This window comes from Amphibalanus amphitrite, unplaced genomic scaffold (genome assembly GCF_019059575.1).
Source record: "Amphibalanus amphitrite isolate SeventyFive unplaced genomic scaffold, NRLGWU_Aamphi_draft 000760F_arrow, whole genome shotgun sequence".
Classification (NCBI taxonomy): domain Eukaryota; kingdom Metazoa; phylum Arthropoda; class Thecostraca; order Balanomorpha; family Balanidae; genus Amphibalanus; species Amphibalanus amphitrite.
This window is the reverse complement of record NW_024882254.1, coordinates 319,603-344,452: the sequence shown is the minus strand read 5'-3', so window position 1 is coordinate 344,452 and position 24,850 is coordinate 319,603. Positions and strand designations below refer to the sequence as shown.

The following is a 24,850-nucleotide window of genomic DNA, read 5'->3' as shown; positions in this document are numbered from 1 at the left end:
GGCGCGGCTCACCGGCCGGTCGCGATCGGCCACCGTGTGCCCGAGGCGCCGAGCGTGCACAGAGGTCAGCGTCCACGCAGGGCCGCGGCAGGGGTGTGCACAGATGTCAGTGCACACAGAAGGCCGCCAGCCGGCACCAAGTCCATACACAGTGACACACACCGGTCCGCTGACCGTCCCACTTCCCCGGCCCGCTGGCTGGATGCGATCTCCTCTGCCCGCTGGCAGTGACACTTAACGGTCCGCTGACCGTCGTATTCCACGGCCCGCTGGCTGGAAGCGCCCTCCTCTGCCCGCTGGCAGACACTCACCGGTCCGCTGACCGTCCCACTTCCACGGCCCGCCGGCTGGAAGTGGCCTCCTCTGCCCGCTGGCAGTGACACTCAACGGTCCGCTGACCGTCCCACTTCCACGGCCCGCTGGCTGGAAGCCCCCTCCTCTGCCCGCTGGCAGTGACACTCAACGGTCCGCTGACCGTCCCACTTCCACGGCCCGCTGGCTGGAAGTGGCCTCCTCTGCCCGCTGGCAGTGACACTCAACGGTCCGCTGACCGTCCCACTTCCACGGCCCGCTGGCTGGAAGCGCCCTCCTCTGCCCGCTGGCAGTGACACTCAACGGTCCGCTGACCGTCCCACTTCCACGGCCCGCTGGCTGGAAGTGCCCTCCTCTGCCCGCTGGCAGTGACACTCAACGGTCCGCTGACCGTCCCACTTCCACGGCCCGCTGACTGGAAGCGCCCTCCTCTGCCCGCTCGCAGTGACACTCAACGGTCCGCTGACCGTCCCACTTCCACGGCCCGCTGGCTGGAAGCGCCCTCCTCTGCCCGCTGGCAGTGACACTCAACGGTCCGCTGACCGTCCCACTTCCACGGCCCGCTGGCTGGAAGTGGCCTCCTCTGCCCGCTGGCAGTGACACTCAACGGTCCGCTGACCGTCTCACTTCCACGGCCCGCTGGCTGGAAGTGGCCTCCTCTGCCCGCTGGCAGTGACACTCAACGGTCCGCTGACCGTCCCACTTCCTCGGCCCGCTGGCTGGAAGCGCCCTCCTCTGCCCGCTGGCAGTGAAACTCAACGGTCCGCTGACCATCCCACTTCCACGGCCCGCTGGCTGGAAGCGCCCTCCTCTGCCCGCTGGCAGTGACACTCAACGGTCCGCTGACCGTCCCACTTCCACGGCCCACTGGCTGGAAGCCCCCTCCTCTGCCCGCTGGCGGTGACACTCAACGGTCCGCTGACCGTCCCACTTCCACGGCCCGCTGGCTGGAAGTGCCCTCCTCTGCCCGCTGGCAGTGACACTCAACGGTCCGCTGACCGTCCCACTTCCACGGCCCGCTGACTGGAAGCGCCCTCCTCTGCCCGCTCGCAGTGACACTCAACGGTCCGCTGACCGTCCCACTTCCACGGCCCGCTGGCTGGAAGCGCCCTCCTCTGCCCGCTGGCAGTGACACACACCGGTCCGCTGACCGTCCCACTTCCACGGCCCACTGGCTGGAAGCGCCCTCCTCTGCCCGCTGGCAGTGACACTCAACGGTCCGCTGACCGTCCCAATTCCACGGCATGCTGGCTGGAAGTGCCCTCCTTTGCCCGCTGGCAGTGACACTCACCGGTCCACTGACCGTCCCACTTCCACGGTCCGCTGACTGGAAGCGCCCTCCTCTGCCCGCTGGGTCTGAAACTCACTGGTCCGCTGATCGTACCCATTCCGCGGCACGCTGGCTGGATATGGAGCAGCGCCCACTGTCCCCGGTCCGCTGACCATACCATACCTGTCTGCTGTCTGTCACGTCTCCCTTACTAACCTGCTGGAACCCATACTCACCGGGTCGTCAAACGGTCCACTTTCTCGAGCCCCCGGCGGCAGCACCAACTACCGATGAGTCACCTATTCATTCGACTAACGTCAGGGGCGACTTACAGGTCCCCGTGCCGCTGCGGCAGCGGCGGTGAAATCAGCCGCCATTCCTTCTCTCAACGCCGACACAGGATTACCGACTAACCTTCAGAGCCGCCGCGGCGCCCGCACCGGCCCGCGCAGAATGAACGATGATGTACCGACCGGCCGCCGCCGTGTGGCGTGTCAACAGTCTGCCTCGCCCGTGCCTGTCCCATCTGCACCATGCGCGATACCGCTCCCCGAGCTGGGTCTACTCGGCTCGTCACAGCGTTCCCGACAGCCGTCTCGCGGGCGCCGCGCTCGAGGCTGCAGCAGCAGCCCGGACACCACCGACTGGGCAAGCAAAGACACGGCCAGCAGCTCCGAGTGCTCCTCTAGCTCCGCCGTCGCATCACTGCGCGGCCACAAGCGGTCTCGGACGTCATTATCCCTCACCCCTCGACGTCGCTGCCTCCACACCGGAACGGTCGGTTTCCTTACTTTCGGCACCATCCCCTCTACCTCCTGCCAACCCCCTCCTCCCCGTGGCCTGAAACTGCCCACCGTCAGTGCCACCGCACTTCGCGCGCTCGCCGCGCGCTCCTCGGTAGTGTCGGTGGCCGAGGTAGTCTTTCCCCGCCTACCTCCCTCCGACAGCCTCCGCGGTCAGCCGAGGTACCCGCCGCTTACCCCGGCCGGGTACCTGCGTGGTGTCCCGGCGATCGCGACCTCTACGGCCTAATTTTCCCATACATTTGGCAATTTCTTTGGCGTCTTTCAGCGGGAAATCACGGCACTGACCCTATGCAGGACGCTGATCGACAGAGGGCGTGAAAGGAGTCGAGACCGAGTCGCGCCAAAAGAAAATTGGTATATGAAGGTTACGCGTACCACCGATCGCCGAGCACGTGCTAATGGCACCTTACTGGATCGGATGAGACTGTAAGATTCATTAGAACGGCGAGGCCCACAGCCATACACACATCGGCGCCGCAAACGCCCGTATAGGTACTCGGCGGCGGCATCGTGTGAACCCATGACTCATATGAAACACCCAGTGACACCTAGCGGTCGGCCAGACATTGCACTGACGTGGAAGTGACTACAGGCGGCGGCGCCCCACGAACTGCACCCTTCCCTTTGCTGACAAACCATCACAGAGGGAACATCTTTCCCCACCTCCTCCCCACTCCCCCACTATTACATTATCTTCCCTCCCAACCCATTGTCTCCTCCTTTCATCAGTCCGTCTCGTCTTTCAGCGGGAAATCACGGCACTGACCCTATGCAGGACGCTGATCGACAGAGGGCGTGAAAGGAGTCGAGACCGAGTCGCGCCAAAGAAAATTGGTATATGAAGGTTACGCGTACCACCGATCGCCGAGCACGTGCTAATTCACATTACTAGACTCTGGACTGTTGTGCTGTCAAGATGACTTGCACAAACCATGTTTAATCGGTAACATGTAGTGCATAGTGGAGTGTACTGGGCGGACCGTTTGTGCATGCATATTGCGCATGATGTAGGTACGTACTTTATTATGATAAATATATCTTAACCCGCGCCCTGCTGGGGGGGGGGGGTGTTTGAACACCCCCCCTTGTGGTTTTTCGCGAATATCTCAAAAACGGCGGCGCGGAGCGCCGCCGTTTTTGGTACACCTTATCATACATCAATTCTACACATGTTGTGAAAATTTCAGACCAAGGTCATTCAAGGTCAGGTCACCAGGTCACTTGAAGTGACCTAACCTCATAAAAACTTTCAATGTCTGTCATAGCTACACCGAGTGACCGATCGCTTTGAAACTTTCAGCGATTGCTAAGAGCAAGAGCATGTACAAAATGTTTATCTCAGAATTTTGATATCGATGACCTAAGGTCAGGTCAATTTTGCGACCTCCCCATTATAAGTCAATGGGAGAAAATTGAAATGCGCCTCTTTTGGATGAAAGACATTATAAACACTCCCAAACACCGAATTACAAGTGGTTTAGACACACTGAACTTGAAAATGGTGTCCGTGACCCTTGTTTATGCCCTGAGGTCATCTTAGGTCACGAATGGTATCTAACAGTTTTTGCAAATAACTTTTGATAGAGGCATGCTAGAGCGATGAAAACACCTTAGATGTGTTCAGCTCGACGATACGGATCGACTGATATGCAACATGACCCTTTCCGGTCAGGTCATGACCTTGACCTGAGGTCAAATTTTCAAGTTGACCTTTCAAGGTCAAGTTATAATTCATTCGATGCGTCTTGACGAGAGGAACACGATGCCGGTAAAAGTAAGCTTGTACAAGGTTTGGGTCAAAAGTTATTGCAGAAAAACTGTTTTGAAAAAATCGGCTATTTTTGCAGTTTTTGCCCCCTGCAGGCAAAACCGTTGACGTTAGGTCAAATCTGATAGAATTATTCAGAAAGGGCGTTAATAGGGCTATCGAATGCGCTTTTCCGCGGCGCTGTAGCTCTATTGGTTCCCGAGTTATGCGTTGGCTTCTTGGAAATTTTCGACATTCGACCTGGAAATCGGCGAAATTTTGCCTTCAATGACCTCTGGTGACCTGACCTTTGACCTGACCAAAAAATTGACCGGAGTGATTTCGTCATTATTTTTTACGCTCTTTCGAACGCCGCCTTCCGCGTATCGCTACGTGGCCCAGGAGCCGAGTTACAAGGGGGGGTGTTCAAACACCCCCCCCCCCCCCAGCAGGGCGTGGAAATCCAGGACCCCCAGCAGGGCGCGGGTTAAGACTTATAGTTACGTCCATGTATCCTATACATCTCAATAGCAATAGACAGTAGGTAATCAAAGAATACAACTTTTAAGCCAAGGTTCAAAAGTTGTTTTCGACAATCAGAACATATTGTGCTAATTGACAAATAAATATAACCCATAAACCACTGCATAAATTTCGGTCCATTCCTTGGGCCATCCGGGTGCTTGATGTCAGCTACCTTGGCCTGGTTGGTGTAGGTACCCATCTGTGTTTACATGCCTCTCTAACCAAGCCGTGCGTGGTCTTTTTGAGACCTTTCCCACGCAAACCTCACTGTCTGTCTTCCCAGGCGATTCGTGAAGTCAGCTGCCAGGACGTGGTGCCCCCTAGACCCCACTGTCTGTCTTCCCAGGTGATCCGCCAAGTCAGCTGCCAGGAGGTGGTGTCCACTAGACCTCACTGTCTTCTCCTCCATATGACAGGTGTGGTCAGCTGCCAGGACATGGTGCCCCCTAGACCTCACCCTCTGTCCCTCCCTCCTCAGGTGATCCGCGAAGTCAGCTGCCAGGACGTGGTGCCCACGTGGATCTCGCTCTCTCGCTCGGGTCGTATGATGTTCCTTGGTCTGCAGAGTGGTGTCCTGCGCTCCGTCAAGTTCCCTCTCTCCATTCCGGGAGAGTGGGAGGAGCACCACGCTCACAACGATGCCATCACAAAGGTAAGACGTCGAACGCAGGCGCTGGACACGGTCTGCCGTTATTTTTACGGGTGAATGTTCACATCAATGGAAAGCAATTCGTTAAAGAGCATTTTCTTTGCTCTGTGCTCCATGTTCAGTACATTTAAATGGTTATTTGTATCAGTGGTGAGTGCTTGTTCTTCAATGATATTGACGATGAACGACTTGATGCAGCTAACTTGCACAATATGTGCCCAAAATGACCAAATATGTTTCTCTCATTCTTTTTTTCAGCCTTGTCTTGTATGCCCGTTTATCGATGCGAACTTTGTTAATGACCCATTTATTGCTTAATTATCACTGGGCTGTCGTTTTGTGCGATTATTGGATCAACTACTCGCATTCCTATGTCTTCATGCCAGTTTTAAGTCTGGGGTCGGTAAGTACATATCACGAGCCGACGTCCTGTCTGGGGACCGGGTGTCTGGCTGGTAACAGCTGCCGTGTCAGTCCGTCAGACAGACCGACACAGACAGTTGGCCAGACGCAGCTCGGGCCTCAGGGGAGGGGTGCATGTCAGACCCACGTGCCCGCCACCCGCCCGACCCTGGCTCATGTCTGCCGAGAGCTGTCTAAGAGGACGAACCCTTTGGTGTAAATCGTCGTCTGGTGAGGGTATAAGGACGGAAGGGTGATCAGATACAGGCTGTGTCGTTTATTTATTTAGCGACGACTTATGCCTGAAACAGACTCTTTCCGCAGTCAGGAAATCGAATGCGAGAGCCTATTCAAATACATGGAAGCACGCTCGCATCAATCGCACGCACCTCGCGGATGCGATTGATGCGAGAAGAATTATAATGTATTTGAATAGGCTCTCGCATGCGAGTTCCTGAACGCGGAAAGAGTCTGTTTCAGCCTTTACATCGACCGGTGTTTATGAGAGGAGGCGATGATATTTAGATCTTATTCAGCAGTCGCTCTAATTTATGTTTGCTTTTGTGTCAATTGAAAAATATCATTGACAACTATAATTTAAAGTGTGGGGAATAAGTTTTCCATTTTATTGTGTCTGCTTAGCTGTATTCATACCATTTAGGTACTGACATCTCATAACCGTCAAATCTGAATCAGTTCATTTGCAAATGCTAAGTCAATTTCCATGAATTGCAAATATCGCAGTTACAATTCAGAACACATAGGTACGGTGCTGGTAACTAAAAGTCAGGCTACCTATATCTCGCATTAAGCACTGGTTTCAAGCAGTTGCCTACAGCTGCTCAGGAATGTGTTGATATCAAAGAACTCACTGATGCACCCGACACGGGTTCTTGACCTCAGCCCGTAGCTTTGTGGTCAACCGAAGGCCACATTCGTAGAACTGTGATCTGCGCTGGAGGAGTTGGACGATGCGTACCAACTGATCGTATACAGTCATGGTGATGGTGTGTGTTTATGTTCACTCCGAGAGGGGTTGTGCGAAGCAGAGCACATCTTCAAACAGAGCACATCACGCATTCCTGCGCTGGGGTGTACACGGAACATGTCTGAGTAAATAGGGAAGAGTATCTTTTTGTCACCGTAACTGTGATATGTGTGCGTCCTTTCTCAATTATTAACCCGCGCCCTGATGGGGTCTGCCGAGCAACGTGGTCTGAAGGGGGGGGGGGCATTTTGGCCCCCCCCCCTAAGATCTCGAGAACCACGCAAGATAGCGACAAGCGGTAAACCGCGTTGGATAGCCCCAACGGGGAACTACCTTGTGACCCAATTTCATTGACCTCGGTCAAACCGATGACGTCACAGGTCAGGTCAAAGGTCGAATTTTCACCGTTTACAGGCATTTCAAGAAATGCGTTGTAAAATTGAGTAAGGTGCATTTCATTGAAAATCATCGATGGGGAAATGTTCTTCAAACACGTATTTTGCTATTTGAGGTCACTGATACCAGGTCAGGTCACAGAGGTCAGGTCACTGGGGGTCACAATATGAAAGTGTCGTGTGATACATGTTTTATGGTCCATTTTACATGACAAATGCGATTATGTGGGTCAGGCAGACTTTTGGGCCAGCTTAGGTCACGTTTTGGTCAAGTTCAGGTCAAGGTCAGGTCTAGGTCAGGTCAAATTAGGTCAAATTTCAAAGTTGATATTTTTGCATAACATGGGTACCTACTGATGCGATGCAGCTCGTCACGGGGAGTTCAATGGTGGTCTCCGTTTTGCGCTGCGAGGTCTAGAATTGCTCAGAATTGAGTTCAAAAATTTGACGTCATCAATTTTTAACAGTTTTTCGCTATAACTTGGCCAAAAAAAGAGGTATCGATCTAAAATTTGGTATGTATATCGAAGAGTACAGGGACTATCATATATATTCCGTGTTTTTTTTTTGGAAATTCGAAAATTTTTGGATTTTTTTTAGTTTTTCTAAAAAAATATATATTTTTGGGGTCCAAATCCCAAAATTTCGAAAATCCGAGATAGCAGTTTTGTAGTGCCGTCTTTTCTCTACACGACCATATAAAGAACTTTAAAATTGCTTGTTAACTGTAGAATTGGTGAGCGTTTCAAGATGTCATGTTTTTTGCTCATTTTTACTCGAACATGACCTCAGTTTGACCTCAATAACTCCTGACCTGAGGTGACCTGTGACTTGAAATTTTGTGTGAAGGTGTCAAATTGATGCCCGGTAAGGTACCCAAAATTTGGCGGCGCGAGCAGTTTTCTCGCTATTTAAGAAAAACCACAGGGGGGGGGGGGCAAAAATGCCCGCCCCCCATCAGGGCGCGGGTTTATCATTGTTAAAGGAAATAGTTCACTTTTTAACATGGGTTTTGAACTGGAATAGCAGTTCCGTAGCCTGGGCTGAGACGAGCATAAATCAGGAGCTTTTACAGCCCAACGATCACCCTAGGCAAATATATTCTATTTCTCGTCCCGAAAAATGTGTCTTGCGTTGAGGATGTGTGCCTTGCATATATTCGCATCCAGTATGAAACGAGCATGGGTACCGAAAATTCTTCAGAAACTAGAGAAATTATCTACGAGAACTCTAGAGAAATTCTCGTACTGATCAATAAGGACATTCAGCAGCAGCAGATCGCCCAAATGCCGGTGGCCGCGATCATTTCTCTAGTTTCTGAAGAATTTTCGGGACCCATGCTCTTTTCATACTGGATCGCCTGTGCCTTACAGAAACTGAAAAGTTCTTCTTATTATCAAAATATAGAAAATAATCTTTTGTTATAAATAGGTTTTATTTTCTTTGCTGATCATTTTGAACATAAAAAATCATAAATCCATTGCAAAAAAAATAATTTCGTGAAAGTGAACTATTTCCTTTAACCGATTATAATGAACAGCCGTCAGTTGAAAAAGGAACGAAGGTCAGATTGATGAAAAAGAGGGGACTTGCTGTTCCATACGTGTAGTGAGATGAACCGTGCATGAATGGGCAAACTGCATCCCCTCCTGGGTGGTCTGTAACGTGCACTGGATGACCTAACCGTCCTAACCTGTTTGAGCTTTACCCTGGTGTGCAGGCCCGTCATCTGCAGTTTCTCCCGCTGCCGCCAGATGGTGGTGCTGGCGGACGACACTCAGATGTTTACCTGCTCGTCGGACGGCACCCTGGCTCTGTGGTCCATCGCCGACCCCGAGGGAAGGCTCTCGAAACGAGAGCGCACCGTGCCTTACTCGGAGGAGATCCTCGTCTCCAAGGCCGAGCTGGACGTAAGCGGCAGAATAGCTAATTGTAAGATAGCGATTAACGTAACACGCTTCAAAACAACGGTGACACTAGTTTGGCCTGTGCATTTAGGCATAGATGAATCTGATATGAATCGATGCTAATTGTGAAGATGAACACATTTCATTGACGCGTTTTGTAACATTTCTTACGTCTGTTTTCTTAGCTTCTTTTAGCCACACAAGCCATTTGTATACACCTCAGTAGCCTTTTTAAAGCACGTTTACTTTGAAGAATTTAGTGACGTTCTTCCGCTTCCCCAAATAAATATTTATGAGCATAATCTGCAGACAACATCAAACGGTAGAACTGTGCAGCTCAGACATCATATTGGTTGCTGCCCTGCTGTACCTCATGCCGTTTCGTTTGTCGCCCGTTCAGGAGAAGATCCAGCTGATAAACGAGCTGAACACGCGGGTGTCTGAGCTGCGACTGGAGAACGAGTATCAGCTGCGGCTCAAAGACATGACGTACGGCGACAAGATCCGACAGCTGACCGAGCGAGCCGAACAGGACATCCAGACGCTCAACGGAAACATCGAGGTGCGCATGACGTCTGTGACGAGTTAGAGAGAAAGGAACGACGTAGGATTTTGGTAGGAAAGTAGACTGATCGGTAGCGTGGGAGTCGTTTGTAATTTACATCGCCGGTGTGTACTGTAGAGAATTATTGCTAGGATTCCTGCAAAGGATGCGGGTTGGGTCTTACAAAGAAGACAGGTAGAAGTCTCCTCGAACGTCCTGTAGATCAACACGTTGATGCACTTTTTGAGATAGTGACCTTCCCGCGATGTTGCAGGCTCTGAAGGATGAAAAGAGCGAGGATCACGCGGCGCACAACCGCGAGCTGGAGACGCTGCACGCACAGCACGAGGAGGAGGTGCAGTTGCTGGAGTCCAACAACAACGCCAAGCTGATCGTCGAGTATGAAAAGTACCAGGCGCTCGAGAACAAGATGGCACTCATGAAGGAGGACTACGAAAAGTAAGGCTGCTTGGCGAACGTGCAAGTCGCGTTATAGTAACGCTAACTGTTCATCAAACACGTTTGTTAGTGGTTTATCTATTCTGTATTATGAGGTGGATGCAGTTGTCGTTGACTGGTTCCCCTGTCAGGCAGCTGGTGGAGCAGGCCGAGGCGGACCGCGCCGAGCTGGCCGCCCAGGCCGAGGAGTACGAGGACCGGCTGACAGAGAAGGTGGCCCTCCTGGACGAGGCTCGTGAGGAGGCGCTCCAGCAGAAGAAGACCTACGAGGAGATGCAGGTGCAGATTGAGGAGGACGCCGACCGAGAGATTGTCGACATCAAGACCAAGTACGAGTACAAGCTGAAGGCCGAGCGTAACTCCAACGTCCGACTGCGCGGGGAGACGGGAGTGATGAAGAAACGCTTCGTCAGGTGGGTCAACGCCGGCTTTTAGGGGTAGGTTGCCGGAGATAAAGTTAATGAAATGTGTGTAGAAATGTGTCAACCTGCCTATGCTAAGTCAGCCCAGAATGACGCATAGTTGATTGCACATGAATTTCTTTGTGTGAGGATCACTGAGAAATTTTCGTTGCCCTTTCCAGTTTGTCTAAAGAACTAGAGGAGCAGCGTCAGGAGATTCAGCGTCTGCAAGGAGAGCACAGCAAGCTACAGTCCATTATCAAAAACCTCGAGCGGGACATCATCGGGCTGAAAAAGGAAGTCACGGAGCGAGACGAAACAATAAATGAAAAGGTACCTATGTGTAGGTTATCGGTTGAAAGTGATACTTTTGGTTAGTTTGACTGCTAGTTTTCGAGTCGAAACGTTTTTCAGCATGGTATGGGAGTGTGTTACTCATACTGTCGCAAATACGCCTTTGCACAAATACGAAGTCTTACAGGCTTTACTGTTCTGATAGAAAATTGCCTCTTCTGTTAAGTGCTAGAGCACATGGCGGTAACGGATATTTAGGCATCTCCTCTGATTCATTGCAGGAAAAACGGATTTACGATTTGAAGAAAAAGAATCAGGAGCTGGAGAAGTTCAAGTTTGTGCTCGACTACAAAATAAAGGAACTGAAGAAGCAGATAGAGCCCAGAGAGGCTGAAATAAAGGACATGAAGGAAACTATAAATGCGGTATGTATTCTTACACTATCGCTAGTTAACTTTGATCTTCAGTTGCACCGTAAGTTGTTCTGTATATGGCACGCTGAAATTATACCAAAAGTATGCATTAAATAAAAGGCAGGCAAAACCTTGTAATTATTGCTATCCTTCTTATTGGCATCAATTTCTTGGCAATGAATGGGATGGAACTGGAAGGCTAATATTGGATATAATAGGATCGGTAAGGCTTTCTTCATTTATACCCATTTTGCTAAAACTAGTCGATTAATGCCAGTCTCTGCTCATTTGTAAATCTCCTATAATGCCTTGCCTTATTTACCTACCTCTGCTGACTTTCACGGTGTACGTCTCAGATGGAGAACGAGCTGGAGAACTACCACAAGACGAACACGGAGCAGGAGCTGCAGCTGCAGGAGCTGCGGCAGAAGCTGCGCGCCATCGAGGCCGAGCTGCACCGCGCCGTGCAGCGCAACTACGACTTCACCATCGTCATGAACCGCTACCGCAGCGACCTCTTCAGCTGCATGGACCACCTGCAGGACCCCAAGAAACTCAAGGAGGGCATCAAGGTGAATATACCTACGTGATTGAAGTGCGGACATTTATAATTCTAATTTTGCATTTTAATGAGCGGTGTTTATATTTTCAAGTGAGCTGTTTTTTATTGCTAATAGCGGTAAGATGATATCCTGTCTATCCGTCTTCTCTTTCAGAGCTTATACAGCAAGCACGTCACCTCAGAGATCCGACCGGAGAAACTTCTGGTGGACGACTCCAGTCTGAAGGAGTTCAGCCGGCAGAGGGACTACCTGGAGCGGACCGTAGCCGGCCTCAAACACAAGCTTACCAAAGACACGCACCTGCAGAGAGCCGACAACATCCGCGTAGTGCAGGTGACGATATTTGGCTCCCTGAACGGCGCCCGTATGAACACTCTTCGTGTTATTTAGGGAAGAAGAGAAGGAAGCTGCTATGCTAGTAGTTATCCATTTTGGTGACTATCTACATACATTTTGTTTTATGTTGACGGCCGTGAAACAAAAACAGACTTTTGGTGTTCCTGCAGTATTTTCAAATCGCTTATAGCGCTCACGTTCTAGTCGTCCTCACGAACAATGTAGGTATGTGTTGATGCGCTAATGCTCACATATCCCCTCCCATTCGTCCACAGGAGAACGTTGCGCTGATCTCTGAGATCAACAACTTGCGTGCCGAGCTGCACTCACTCCGCGGCAGCATGGACGATCTGGAGTCGTCTCTGGGCCTGCGCCGCTCCTCCGTCACCCCTGCAGAGGCGCAGAGCAAGCTCGACAGGGCCATCATCAAGCTGGACCAGCTGCAGAAGGAGCAGAAGCAGCAGCTGGATGTGAGAAGGACGGTGGTTACGCGGAACTTTTGGGTTTTATTTGTCGTTGATGTTTGCTGCACTGAATTCTCTCGTTTCCTGATTTCTTTTCGCTACGCTAAGTATTAGTCTAAATTTCTAGTTGGTCTTTTTAAGACTTGGACATGCCCTCAGTCGATTCTGTTGTCTTCCTGCAGGCGCGAGACCAGATCATCGACTCTCAGCGCCAGGAGCTGCAGCTGCAGTCGTCGCAGCTGGTGCAGCTGCAGCACCAGCTGGCCAACTGCTTGGCCCAACCCGACTCCTTCGTACAAACCCTAGGACACGGAGAGGGGGGCGTGGATGCCGAGACCACCTGAACAGCCGCCGAACGTGTCAGTTTAGTGCAATACTCGTGAAATAAGATATCGTTGGACCTGAATCACATTTCGTTCTGCCGATGTGCTGGACAACGGAGCCAGTTCTTTGATTTTGAAATTTGTTTGTGTGAATTTTGATTATGAAATCATGAAATATCAAATGCAAGCTGTCCTGTGTTTGACAGGCAAGACCAAATGCTCTTTCTGATGCGTGTGTCATGTTGCTTTATTTATTTTTCAGCATGTTTTTAGGTAGATTAGTCAATTCAAATGCGTTTTCACTTTGCCCTCCCTTTCACTTTGCAAGTCCCGAAGCTCTTTCACCCACCGAGTATTTGAAGTCATTACGCATTAGGCGCGAGGCCTTTGTGAAGTTTCCTTCCCCTCACGGCGCGTTTACACCTCATGTATCTTTAACGTTAAGAATCTCACCTGAAAAGATGGAGTGACCACGGTTAGACGACCTGTGTTCTACCCTACTTATGTGTTATAGTGATAAGTTGCGTGTGGACTTTGTGACTTGAGTGAACATCGCATTGGACGAGTACGAATGTAAAAGAACATCGACAGTAAAATTCAGTCATGTATTTATCGATTTTCGTATGGGTGCGTTGTAATTGCCGCGTTATCTCAAGTTTGAGCTTTATAATTGGACCTATTCTGCATGCAGCTACCTATAATGATGCTGGCATCTACTCCATGAACATTGATACAATATCATATCTAGTGCCAAGTATACACATTGCACATTGACGGGATCAGGGTATATGTACATTGTACACATTACACATGCGTTATGTTCCATTACGCGCTTGGTCTTGCTTCATTTAAATACATTCACACATAATGCAAGTCAATAACATCGTCTGCTACACGCAACTCGAGGTCGGTTGGCTTATACAGCGGCCTTATCGGCAGTTCGTTATGTAAGCAATGGCCGGTGAATACTGAATCACCGCAGTTCGTGGAGCTCTCACAGGATGGTGCACTGTTTGCACCACCGCAGTTCGAGGAGCTCTCACAGGATGGTGCACTGTTTGCACCACCGCAGTTCGAGGGGCTCTCACAGGATGGTGCACTGTTTGCACCACCGCAGTTCGAGGGGCTCTCAGAGGATGGTGCACTCAGTTTGCACCACCGCAGTTCGAGGGGCTCTCACAGGATGGTGCACTGTTTGCACCGGTCGCCGCCTCTCAGCCAGAGCTGCTTCCCCGACCCTCCGCTCTCCTCCTCCTCTCGGCAGACACGGTGCAGCACCATCCTGTACAGCCCCGTGACAGGACTGTGGCAGCCCCGCCGGCGGTGGCTCTCCAGCGTGGTCTCGCTGACACCGAGCTGCCGCAGCCTCGCGCGTGCCTCTCTCTCCTGGGCTGTGACGGGCGCGGCCCGCAGCGACAGGGACCTGCCGGCAGCCGGCGGTGGGTGGCCGTTCAGCCAGCGGCAGCGGCCGGCCTCTGCCGCCGACGGTCGCGCCGCGGGGTCCCTCTGCAGCAGCGCGGCCACCAGCTCTCGGCAGGGCTCGGAGCCGACACCGGCCGGCCAGCGGTAGCGCACGGCGAGTATGTGTCTTCGCAGCTCGGCCAGCGAGGCGCCGTCGAATGGCAGCCGGCCGGTGACGCTGAAGAAGAGCAGCACGCCCAGCGCCCAGAGGTCGGCCCGGTCGCCGCGGTAGCTGGCCGCGCTCAGCAGCTCCGGCGCCGAGTAGCTCGGGGAGCCGCAGAACTGCGTCAGGTGCTCGCCGATGCCGCTCACCCGCCGGCTGAAGCCCAGGTCGCCCAGTTTGACGCGCGACCGACTCGCGAAGAACACATTCTCGGCCTTGATGTCGCGGTGAACCAGCTTCTTGGAGTGCTGTGGGAGGTCAGAGGGCTGCTGGCGTAGCGTGCTTAAAAGACAAGTACTAGCTAACAACGTATCGGTATTGAATTCTGAGCTACACTTCGAATTATCCTGGCACCTGAATCTCAACGAGTCAACATTCGCCTGATTTCTACACTCAACGGTACGACTATTGCATTAAATTTGCCTGTACGCGTGCTGAAATTTCTCTAGAAGCTGAAGAAACTACAATGAATGGACTGACGGCTGCTGTATGAGGAATACTATTCAAGCTACGACAATGAAAATCGTGCAAGAAACTACAGAACTACATCGAGGCAGAGTTCTTCTACAGTCGTTGTATGGTTCTCCCACGCAGTGTCCATACCCAAAAGAACCAATTTTCCCTCTGACCATGTGCTGGACGGCGGCTAGAAGCTGCGAGAAGACGGATCGGGCGTCTGCCTCTGTCAGTGGGCCCTCTCGGCTGACCCTGCGCTCCAGGTCACCGGCGGGAGCGTACTCCATCATGAGGTGGATGTGCCGCGGACTCTCCACCACCTCGTACAACCTGCAACACGGAGCGTGTAGGTGGTGGAGGAGACTGCGAAGGACTGGTGTCAGCATGATAGGAGCATGGATGCAGCAGAAAGGCAGATAAAGAAGTGCATCAGTCTACACTCTACAGCCAATGGTTGGAACTATACCTACTTATTTATCTGCACATAGCGCAGTATTGCACCGATGCTTTCGAAGCTTTTAGCTTGTGCAAATGAAATATATTACATTAGTCCATTAGAGGTCCATTAGTCGCTAATTTACTGAGGCATGAGTACCATCTACTCGTGATATATATGTTACGGGTCATATGCTAACTTGGGCAGTATGCAAACTACCCGGGCAGTATGCAAACTACCCAACAGCCCGGGCAGTATGCATACCGCCCGGGTAGTATGCATACTACCCGACCCCTTGGGCAGTATGCATACCGCCCGGGCAGTTTGCATACTGCCCGGGTAGTATGCATACTACCCACCTTTTCTCTCACGGGCAAGATGTTTACTCGGGCAATATGCTGACCGTGGCCCGTGAGACTAGTTCATGCATATGTGTATATGTGAGCATATACATGCCATTGACATGTATATGCTCACATATAAATGTCAATGGCAGACGCTTTAACCCGCTCCGGGGCGGTGCTCGGCGCCAGTCGTTCGGCGCCAGTCGTGCCGGGCTGGATGGCGGGTTGAACACCCCTGCTCGACTCCCGTGCCACTTAGCGGAACAGAAGTAAGCGGCATGTAAGATGCGGTAACTGGCATTCGAAATGGCGTCAAAGATCATGACGAAAGTGCCGTAGTCATTTTTAAGGCCAGGTCAAAGAATAGGGCAACAGAGGTCATCAAAGATCAAATTTCGTCTTTTTCATATTTTTTTTTTTTTAAACTCCCATAACTCAGAATATAGGAGAGCTACAGCGCCGCAGAAAGACGCATTCGATAGCTCTGTAAGCGTTTTCTGGAATAAGTACTCAAAGTTTATCTAAGTTCCAAATTTGACCTGAGGTCAAGGTCATGACCTGACATGAAAAGGTCATGTTGTTTATCAGCCGCTCCTTATCGTCGAACTGAACACATCTAAGGTTGTTTACATGACCATCGCTCCAACACGTCTCCATAAAAAGTAATGGTAAAAGAACTGCTGGAGACCTTTTATGACCTGATATGACCTCATGGTCATAAAAAGGGGTCACAAGTGCAATTTTTTCGATTCAGTGCGTCATGTTTACCTGTATGTAACCCGATGTTTGAGAGTGTTTAGAATGACGTTCAGCAAAAGGGGCGTCCTTCAACTTTCTCCTGTCAACTTTTTAGGGAGACTGTGCAATATTGACTTGACCTAAAGGTCATCGGTATGATATCAAAATTCAAATACATGCCTTTTGAACCTAATGTTACACTTATTAGTCGCTTAAAGTTTCAAAGCGATCGTCAGGTCGGTGTAGCTATGGCGAGCATTCCAACCTTTTCTGGGGTAAGGTCACTTGACCTGACTTGGTAACCCGACCATAACAACTTGTAACGTCTTACATGTAAATGGTTTCATGTAACATTAGCTATTGAAACTATGATAACGCCCTCTACAGGTCCAAGTGTCAAACCAAAGCCAGCGAGTGATGGCACTACAGATATGTCGTCATTTCAGATGAAAGTGACTTGTTGGCCGCTGGCAATGAAATTCAATGAAATTCTCGGGAAATATTTTACATTTTTATATTCAAAACATTATTTCACTCTTCGATCGATAAATCACGTTTGACGGGAAAAAAGACTTCGCGATTAAACTACGTTACTTTTTTAAAGTTAGTCCGAACCTTTTGAATAGAAGGATTCACAGGGACAGAGCCCCCGCTAAGCGAAGCTTGTTGCGGTAACCCTGCCCTCTACCCTCCGATCGCGCAATGCCGGTTCTATGGCAGAATTTGGAGTCCAAAGTTTAAAGTGCGCACAGAGCCGCGCACGGCCGGTCCTCTTACCGACTTCGCTTGGCTACGGGCTACGGCCTGCCACAAACCGTCATATCTGTAAGGAGGCTCATTAAACGTCAATCGCCCGTCGCGCTTCGAACCCGGACTGTTATAACCGGAAACGCGTGCTCTCACCACGCGGAGTCCAATGCTCTACCGACTGAGCTACGGGACCGGCAAATACTTATAGAGCCATTAATACTTTTTAAAATGGACATGGAATACACAACTCCAAGACAAGAAGCGGGCAGTATGCAAACTGCCCAAGTTTTTGGGCGGTATGCATACTGCCCAAGGGGTCGGGTAGTATGCATACTACCCGGGCGGTATGCATACTGCCCGGGCTGTTGGGTAGTTTGCATACTGCCCGGGTAGTTTGCATACTGCCCAAGTTAGCATATGACCCGTAACATATATATGATATGATAATCAGTAAACACATGCATCCAATTAAAGGGACTATCCCACCTTCTAAAATGTTGTTAAAACCAGTTGAATTGTGCCCGACTTTATAGATTGAATGACCAGGAACACGGTTCTGGCATTTATTTTTCATTAAACATCTTAGGCTTCCCATATTCCAAACACAAACTTTCAAATATGTGACGTCACAGCCCAAAATTACCTCCTTCCCCAGGCCACATTACTGTCATAAAGCTGATTCTTTTTACTCTGTAGGCACCACAACAAAGTTCAGACCAAGTTTTAAGCGATTTTTCAACGAACAAACCCATTTAAATCAGAATGACTAAACGAGGTGACGTCACACTAACGGTCGCTCCATGTTGAAGATAGGGCCTTGTACAAGGCCCATTTTCAAATGAAGGGAACGAATTTCTTCAACACCAAGAGACCGCGGGGGCTGCAACCTAGATAGATAGTGGTTTCTGAACCTCGCCGCAAACTTGGCTATCTCAACTCAAACCCCATGTTAAAGGTGGGATAGTCCCTTTAAGTGGTCACTTTTTCGTTATTAGATTTACAGAATGTAGATACGCCTAGATAAAAATGTATAATATTTACAGTTGAACACACATCTGCCTGTTTTCCAGCTCATGTTCGTCATCACTTTACGCCGCTTTATTTCCCAGTTAATCTCAAACAAATGTATTTCGAATAAAAACGCAATAGTTTGTTCCAAACACGGAAGGGTCTCGACCACCGACCCCGGAATCAGACGTTTTCTGAAGGTCTCTAGCGACTGTCGGTTGTTTATTCTCACAGTCGCTGAGTCAGGGCAGTATGGCGTGTCGCCCGGCTCGTCATAACATGTCATAGGCAGACTTGTAAGCGATTCAACTCTGATTGAATCGATTCTCGTGAATCGCTTGTAAATGCCGACTCACCGTGATTGAGTCGGTTGAATCATCTCTTGTCACCATATGAATCCTGACTGAGTCGGTCACACATGGCAACTGCAAGTGATTGAATCGGCAACTCATTGATTCAAGTTGATTGAATCGGCAACTCATCGATTCAAGTTGAATCAAAAAATGATTCAATCACCATGTGCTAGAAATTGCAAAAGCAATATGTTTAGTATTTTGAATCAAGACTTAGCTTAATGAGTGGAAAAAATAGCAGTACTCAGCAGTCAGAGCCAAGAGGGCAGAGGCAGGCGGCAGCATTATCCACCTGGCAATTGGCATTAGTATTACCTTATACCTACCTACCCATTTTCATTCAACGGTAAATTAATCAATAGGTTGAGGTAGGTGTACGTGATGATTGGTAACAGACATACTTAAGTCCTAACCTAACTGACTAGGTACATTAACTATTATATTATGAATATGTACCTACAAATATATGTGACATTTGCATTAAAACACACGCAAGGCGCAAGCACAACACATGCATATATTTATACCTATATAGTATATGGGCTATATGTAATATTGATTGAATTGAATTGAGTTGAGTCGTGAGTTGAATCATTCCCTGAATCACTGATAACGGGATGAGTCGTGATTGAGTTGAATCACAAGGTCAATGAGTTGTGATTGAGTCGCTTAGAAATTCAGACTGTTCGATTTAGGCACACAAATCAGAGCTTCGGTCTGGGTTGTCTTGGTGGGCAGACCTGAAAAGATCATTGTGATTTTCGAGAGCGAAAATTTGTGATGACTTGCAGAGTGAGCAGAGCTGACTTTCAAGTTACATGACGGAAACGGCGGCCGCCGTCGTGTTGACACACTTCGTGGTGCATCTTTTCCACATACTCGCATGTGAAGCATGCCAGTCCACGTCTTTCAGGTTCAGATCGCTAGCTCACGTGGGATGACCTAAACTCAGGAAAAGAAATAAAGAAAAGAAATAAGGCACAGTATTATACCTAAATGCCGTAGAAGAGGTTTCGAAACACTGACTTAAGAAAATTATCTAATTAACTATTTGCATGAACATAATAAAACACGTCGCATTGGCTAAGTTAAAAAAGATTCAATGACTATAAAGGAATGACCGTATGTTTGGAAGACCTGCCGAAAAGTGATGTAGCGAAAGAAGAGCTCATCAGAGTTAAGTTTTTCATTTATCTTGAGCTTTGACACAGTTTTCAATGGTGCCGGGAAAACGTTGTACCAATGTGCACTCTTTGCAATTACCACTATGTACGCTCGGAATACTTAAACGAGCTTTTGTTAGGCTAATGTTATCTCACCTGATGATGTTTGGATGATGGAGGCGCTCCATGCTGGCCACTTCTTCCGTCAGCATTTCACATTTCTTGTGGTCCAACTTTGCCCTATCAAGAACCTTGACTGCGACACGTTCTGCCAAAAACATTGATCAAAGGGTGTCCCACCTTGCGCAACACGCAACATTAGAAAGCATGCACCTGTCCGAACTGGTGTCCCTTTTCCAGCACCCAGCATCTGCTTCGGGCCCTCAAGACCTGTCCCTAACACCGCGTCCTTCCCTCCCCTGGCCCTGCCCGTGGTAAGTGCAGGACTCTGTCCTCGTCACTCCCAAGCCGTCCCCGTATCCCCAGGCCTGAATCAACCGCAGCTCAGACCCCAAGGGAGGTAAAGGAAGCGCAGACCATCGGCATCCAGCTCCCTCCTGGCTCCGTACTGCATAGCCGCCAGACCCACCCCTTGTCTAGCGGTGGATGGTTTCCTCCCTGTCCCTCTGGTCTGTCCCTTGCCTAGCCCTTTTTCCCTCGTAGTTGTCCCTCGTCCGTCATTCCTTGTCCCGTCTGCCCGTCATCCCCGTCTCTGTTACTGACCTTCGTCCGTGGTCCCTCACCCTTCGTCCTCGTCTTTGCCCCTTCTCCATGTTCTTCGTCGTCCGTCCCCGTCCCTGTCCCTTGTACCTCGCCCTTCGTCCCTCCGTCCCTCCGTTTCTCCGTTCCTCCGTCTCTCGTCCAAGTAAGTACTGAGCTCCCGTCCCTGTCATTCGACCCTGTCACTCATCCCCTGTCCCCTGTCACCGTCCCTGCCTTCGTCCCTCGCCCCTCGTCCCTCGTCTCTGCCCCCCTCCCCTTCCATCCCTCTCAGACCTGTGGTGAGCTGATGGACGGCCAGCCTCACAGTGGCGCTGTTGCCGGAGCCCAGTTCCCCATACAGACGGTACAGGCCGACCCTGATGCCCTCAGCTCGCTCCTGAACCAGCCGCTCGTCAGACGCCAGGAGCGACGTCAGGCGAGCGAACCGACCCACGTCACCTGATGGAGGGGTGGACTGGCGTCAACGGATGGGCGGTCACGATTCGTGGGGCAATGTCAATTAACATATTCATTGATCTTGTTTAATTAGTGAGCGGTCTGAATCGTTTCAGACCCTTCGAACTTTGATATTCATCGTAAAAGGTCCTCTGAACGGCATAAATTGATTATTGCGTTATGAGTCTCGCTCTCAAGACACTAAATGAGAGTTAACCCATAGTTTTTTCACCACCATATGTAAAAAGGCTGACACTAAGGCAGTGTCAAAACTCACTCGGCTAGGCTGACACACACCATAGCACGTGTGATTCCAAGAACCAATAACTATCTGCTGCGTATCAACACACACAGTTGACGCCACTTGGACGTCATAACGCACGTCGCCACCGCAAAGGGAACGCATTGTTTCGCTGCTGGTGTATGAAATTTGACTGCCAGATGCAGGTCTTTAGTACAGACACGTCTGCGGGGTCAATGGATACTTACGCTTTAGGCCGGGTGGAGTGGCGGCACGGGAGCCCTGGGCTGTGATAATGTGGGGCTTCACGAGAGGTTTTTCAGTGCCGCAGTCCGCGTCGCCTTCTGAGAAACAGTGGGTCACGTCAGCGATAGCCACCCACACCCATATTGAAATTGGAATGTTGTCTGTTTTACATAGTTATACATATGGTAATCAGGGCCTCGTCTAAGGAATTTTCACTGGGGGGGGGGGGGCAGAGACTGAAGGAGCCAAACCTAGGGTACCCCCAAATCCTGTTTTATCACCGGATTTAGACCACTTATTTTTCATCACAGCCCTGACACCATGAATATTTTTTGAAAACTAAAAAAAAAAAATAGTAGGCCATCCGACCCATGCTTGTATATTAGTTTATAGCCTCCTCACATTGCCTCATCAGACAATAATAATCACACTTCTCGTTGTTGAGCGTGTGTTTGAGTGGCAGTGCCGTTAGCCGTGTCTAAGGAATTTGCACGCCGAGCCTTATGTCGAGGGCCCATACGCATTTTTTTTAGAACCACATCGGTTTCTGATGGGTCCCTCTGAGCGCTCGATGCCGATCTCTGAGGGCTAATGTCAGCTTCTGGACCTACGTCGGCCTGTATGGTAGCCCACACTGGTTTTATATGATCCATACCAGGCTTTAAGGGTCAATCTGAGTGGAGACCGTATTTTCCCACTAGGGCCCCCTCAGACCAGTGTAATGCCTGTGTATCAACATGGAGACTGATGTCTTCTCAGGTGGATTCTCCGTAATCGCCGTGGATCTTCGACACAACCTTAAGGTCGTCACTCGTCAGAGGCTATAAACTAAACAAAAATGAAGATAGTAGTGCTTTGAGGCCAGTTGGGAGTTGGGACACGAAGTGGCTGGCATTTGCCCTCCAGGACTCCATGCCGACTTCTTAAGATAATCCAGCAGTCAGAGTACCCGTCCCCACAGACAGACCACCAATCTGGCATCTGCGCCTACGTTTGACCACTCAGAACGGGAGCCTGCTTCATTACGATTAGGAGCTACTCTAGCAGCACACCGGTGACCGTCCAGCCAGAAGTTGGACGCCGCTAGCGAGGACGACGATAGGCAAAAACAAGAGATTGACGCCCCGAGGGGCGAGGACAGAAACAACAGATTGATACCTAAAGGAGAAATTTTTGCCGGTAGAGCCTTGGACTCCGCGTGGTGAGGGCACGCGTCCCGGTTATAACAGTCCAGGTTCGAAGCGCGACATCGCACGATCTTTATGAGCCTCCTGGCGAGTATGGTTACGGTTGGTGGCAGGCCGTAGCCATTCGAAGTCAGTGAGGGGACCGGCCGTGCGCGGCTATGTGCATACGTTAAACTTTGGGCTCTAAATTCTGTCATAGATCACGAATTGCGCGATCGGAGGGTAGAGGGCAGGGTCAACGCAAAGCTCTGCTTGGCGGGGGCTCTGTACTTGTGAATCCTTCCATTCAAAAGGTTCGGACAAAATTAATGAAAAAGAATATCCGGGACACGGAGTTGGTCACCTGAAAAGACGAAATGTAACGTATTGCTGAGCGAAAAAAGGTTCAGGTAAACAAAATAAACACATAACAGCCCTAGGTAATGGGGTATTTCAATGTGGTCACATTGCATCGTTTCGTTTACGCATTTGTTTTTATGTGCACTGACGCCGCGAAATAAAAATTCGTTTGCCTTTTGACTATTGCCGGCCCCCCCCCCCCAGTAGGGACTTTTTGCCCTGACTGGGGGGGGGGGGCAGGTCGATGACTGCGGGGGTTTGGCCCCCCAGTTAACATGTTAGACAAGGCCTTGATGGTAATTGCGTGTTAATTCATGGCAAAACAAGGTAGCATTATATAACGAATGCTGTCATATCTACGCCCTAAGTCCGACGTTGTGAAACATTTCTTTTAAGAAGCTAAAATAAACACAAAAAGACGCAAACAACCGTAAACTGGAGAGTGCGTCTTCTTGGCAACAGCACAGCGTTTCAGGCAGACATGTGCATGGATCCGAGTGATGGATCTATGATCTCAGTGGATCTCGAAGCAAAGTACAGGTTTGGATTTATGATCCCACCGGATCTGGCGTGAAAAATACATCTTTGATCTATGATCTCATATGATCTTACGATAAATTAAGAACATGGATCTATGATCTGAGTGGATCCCACACTGAAAACAATTTAACCCAAGGCTGGCGAGTAAACCGGTGTTTTGCGGGTACCCCTATCCGCAACCATTTTTAACCACCCTCCCAGGAGTACAGTAAGGTCCCATTGCAGTGTAGTCGTCCCTGCTCTCAGCGGACTTGTTCGCTGACAGCGGTTATATCCGCTCAGAGCAAGTGCGACTACACCGCAATGGGACCTAGCACTACTCCTGAGAGGGTGGTTAAAAATGGTTGCGGATAGGGGTACCCGTAAAACACCGGTTTACTCGCCAGCCTTGGGTTAAATTGTTTTCAGTGCACCATGCACCACATTTGAAACCATGTTTTAAAGGGTTTCTATGCCAGTAAGTGACACAAAACTATGGATTACGACGTGCGATTACATAAAATCACTAAAACAGAACGTTTATGAGTTGAAACAAGTGCTTTTTTGGGATATATGTGTTGACAAAAAAATAAGTGAGGATCTATGATCTCACTGGATCTCAAGCAAAAAATGAGACTCGGATCTGTGATCCCTACGGATCTCTCGATAAATTACAGAGCTGGATCTATATGATCCCGTCGGATCCGAGATCAGGATACGTGGGATCAGATCCCAGATCCATTTTCCCGGATCCATGCACATGTCTGGTTTCAGGTAAAGCATTTACCTGGCCGCTGGCACCGCGTTCCCTGAAGATCGAACGTCGGCATTGTTCCGAATCCGAACTGACCGTGATATTGTAGAAACCGAGTTGAGAATTTGGAGTGGGACGCTAGTACAGATTCCGTGCACTTTTGGACTCTTTGGCAGCTACTATCTATCTATCTTTGGCAGCTACTACTATTCAGCAACAATCATCCAACAACAGCAAAAATGTTGTCCAACGCCATAGCCCACAACAAATGGCACAGGGGCTACAAACTCAGCCAAATTTCTCTTCACTTGGACGACGTGTACTTCAATGCAGCACGCTCTTCTGGTGCTCATCAACCAGCCTGAGCTTGGCGCAGTCGTCTTCCTGCTCACGACAATCTTCAGGGTGCAGCTTTTCCAAACTTGCGACTGACTGGAATACCAGACTTCTAATGTTTTTCGCCCTCCTCCTTGTCGACTCAGCTGAGCACTCACGGCTTTCCTCCAGCCAGTCGCGATCGTCCCGTCCCGTTGACCACTGACCACTGTCCACCACAGGTGCAGAACCACCTCTGAGCGGCTGGAGAGTGGGTCGAGAGCGGTCAGTTCCGCGTCAGTGGGCCGCTTCCGCCCCCGGATGGTCCCGGTCCTCCTGGGACCAAGGTCACCCACTGTGCGCCGTCTTATGTCGATATACCGCCGTTACGGAGACGGTGCGGCGGCCTCGATATGGGTCA

At 50.1% G+C, this 24,850-nt stretch overlaps 2 protein-coding genes across 2 annotated transcripts in view; one reads left to right on the top strand and one right to left on the bottom strand.

The window, feature by feature from the left end:
• LOC122365743 (cilia- and flagella-associated protein 57-like) overlaps nucleotides 1–13,406 on the top strand; it is a 20,981-nt gene extending 7,575 nt beyond the window's left edge. Inside the window, exons 2-12 of the mRNA XM_043337216.1 lie at nucleotides 5,139–5,312; nucleotides 8,849–9,004; nucleotides 9,402–9,563; nucleotides 9,820–10,004; nucleotides 10,136–10,417; nucleotides 10,588–10,738; nucleotides 10,981–11,124; nucleotides 11,469–11,684; nucleotides 11,829–12,008; nucleotides 12,287–12,481; nucleotides 12,658–13,406. Of these exons, the coding sequence (XP_043193151.1) occupies nucleotides 5,139–5,312; nucleotides 8,849–9,004; nucleotides 9,402–9,563; nucleotides 9,820–10,004; nucleotides 10,136–10,417; nucleotides 10,588–10,738; nucleotides 10,981–11,124; nucleotides 11,469–11,684; nucleotides 11,829–12,008; nucleotides 12,287–12,481; nucleotides 12,658–12,819 (2,007 nt within the window). The 3' untranslated portion in view covers nucleotides 12,820–13,406. The remainder of the gene's footprint in view (nucleotides 1–5,138; nucleotides 5,313–8,848; nucleotides 9,005–9,401; nucleotides 9,564–9,819; nucleotides 10,005–10,135; nucleotides 10,418–10,587; nucleotides 10,739–10,980; nucleotides 11,125–11,468; nucleotides 11,685–11,828; nucleotides 12,009–12,286; nucleotides 12,482–12,657) is intronic.
• Nucleotides 13,390–24,850, bottom strand: LOC122365744 (serine/threonine-protein kinase NIM1-like). The gene is made up of 6 exons (XM_043337217.1): nucleotides 24,148–24,850; nucleotides 21,318–21,413; nucleotides 20,667–20,831; nucleotides 19,827–19,938; nucleotides 15,052–15,208; nucleotides 13,390–14,670 (listed from the first exon to the last, which is right to left on the bottom strand). The coding sequence occupies exons 1-6, from the start codon at nucleotides 24,188–24,190 to the stop codon at nucleotides 13,975–13,977; spliced, it is 1,269 nt and encodes a 422-aa protein (XP_043193152.1). The 5' UTR covers nucleotides 24,191–24,850; the 3' UTR covers nucleotides 13,390–13,974.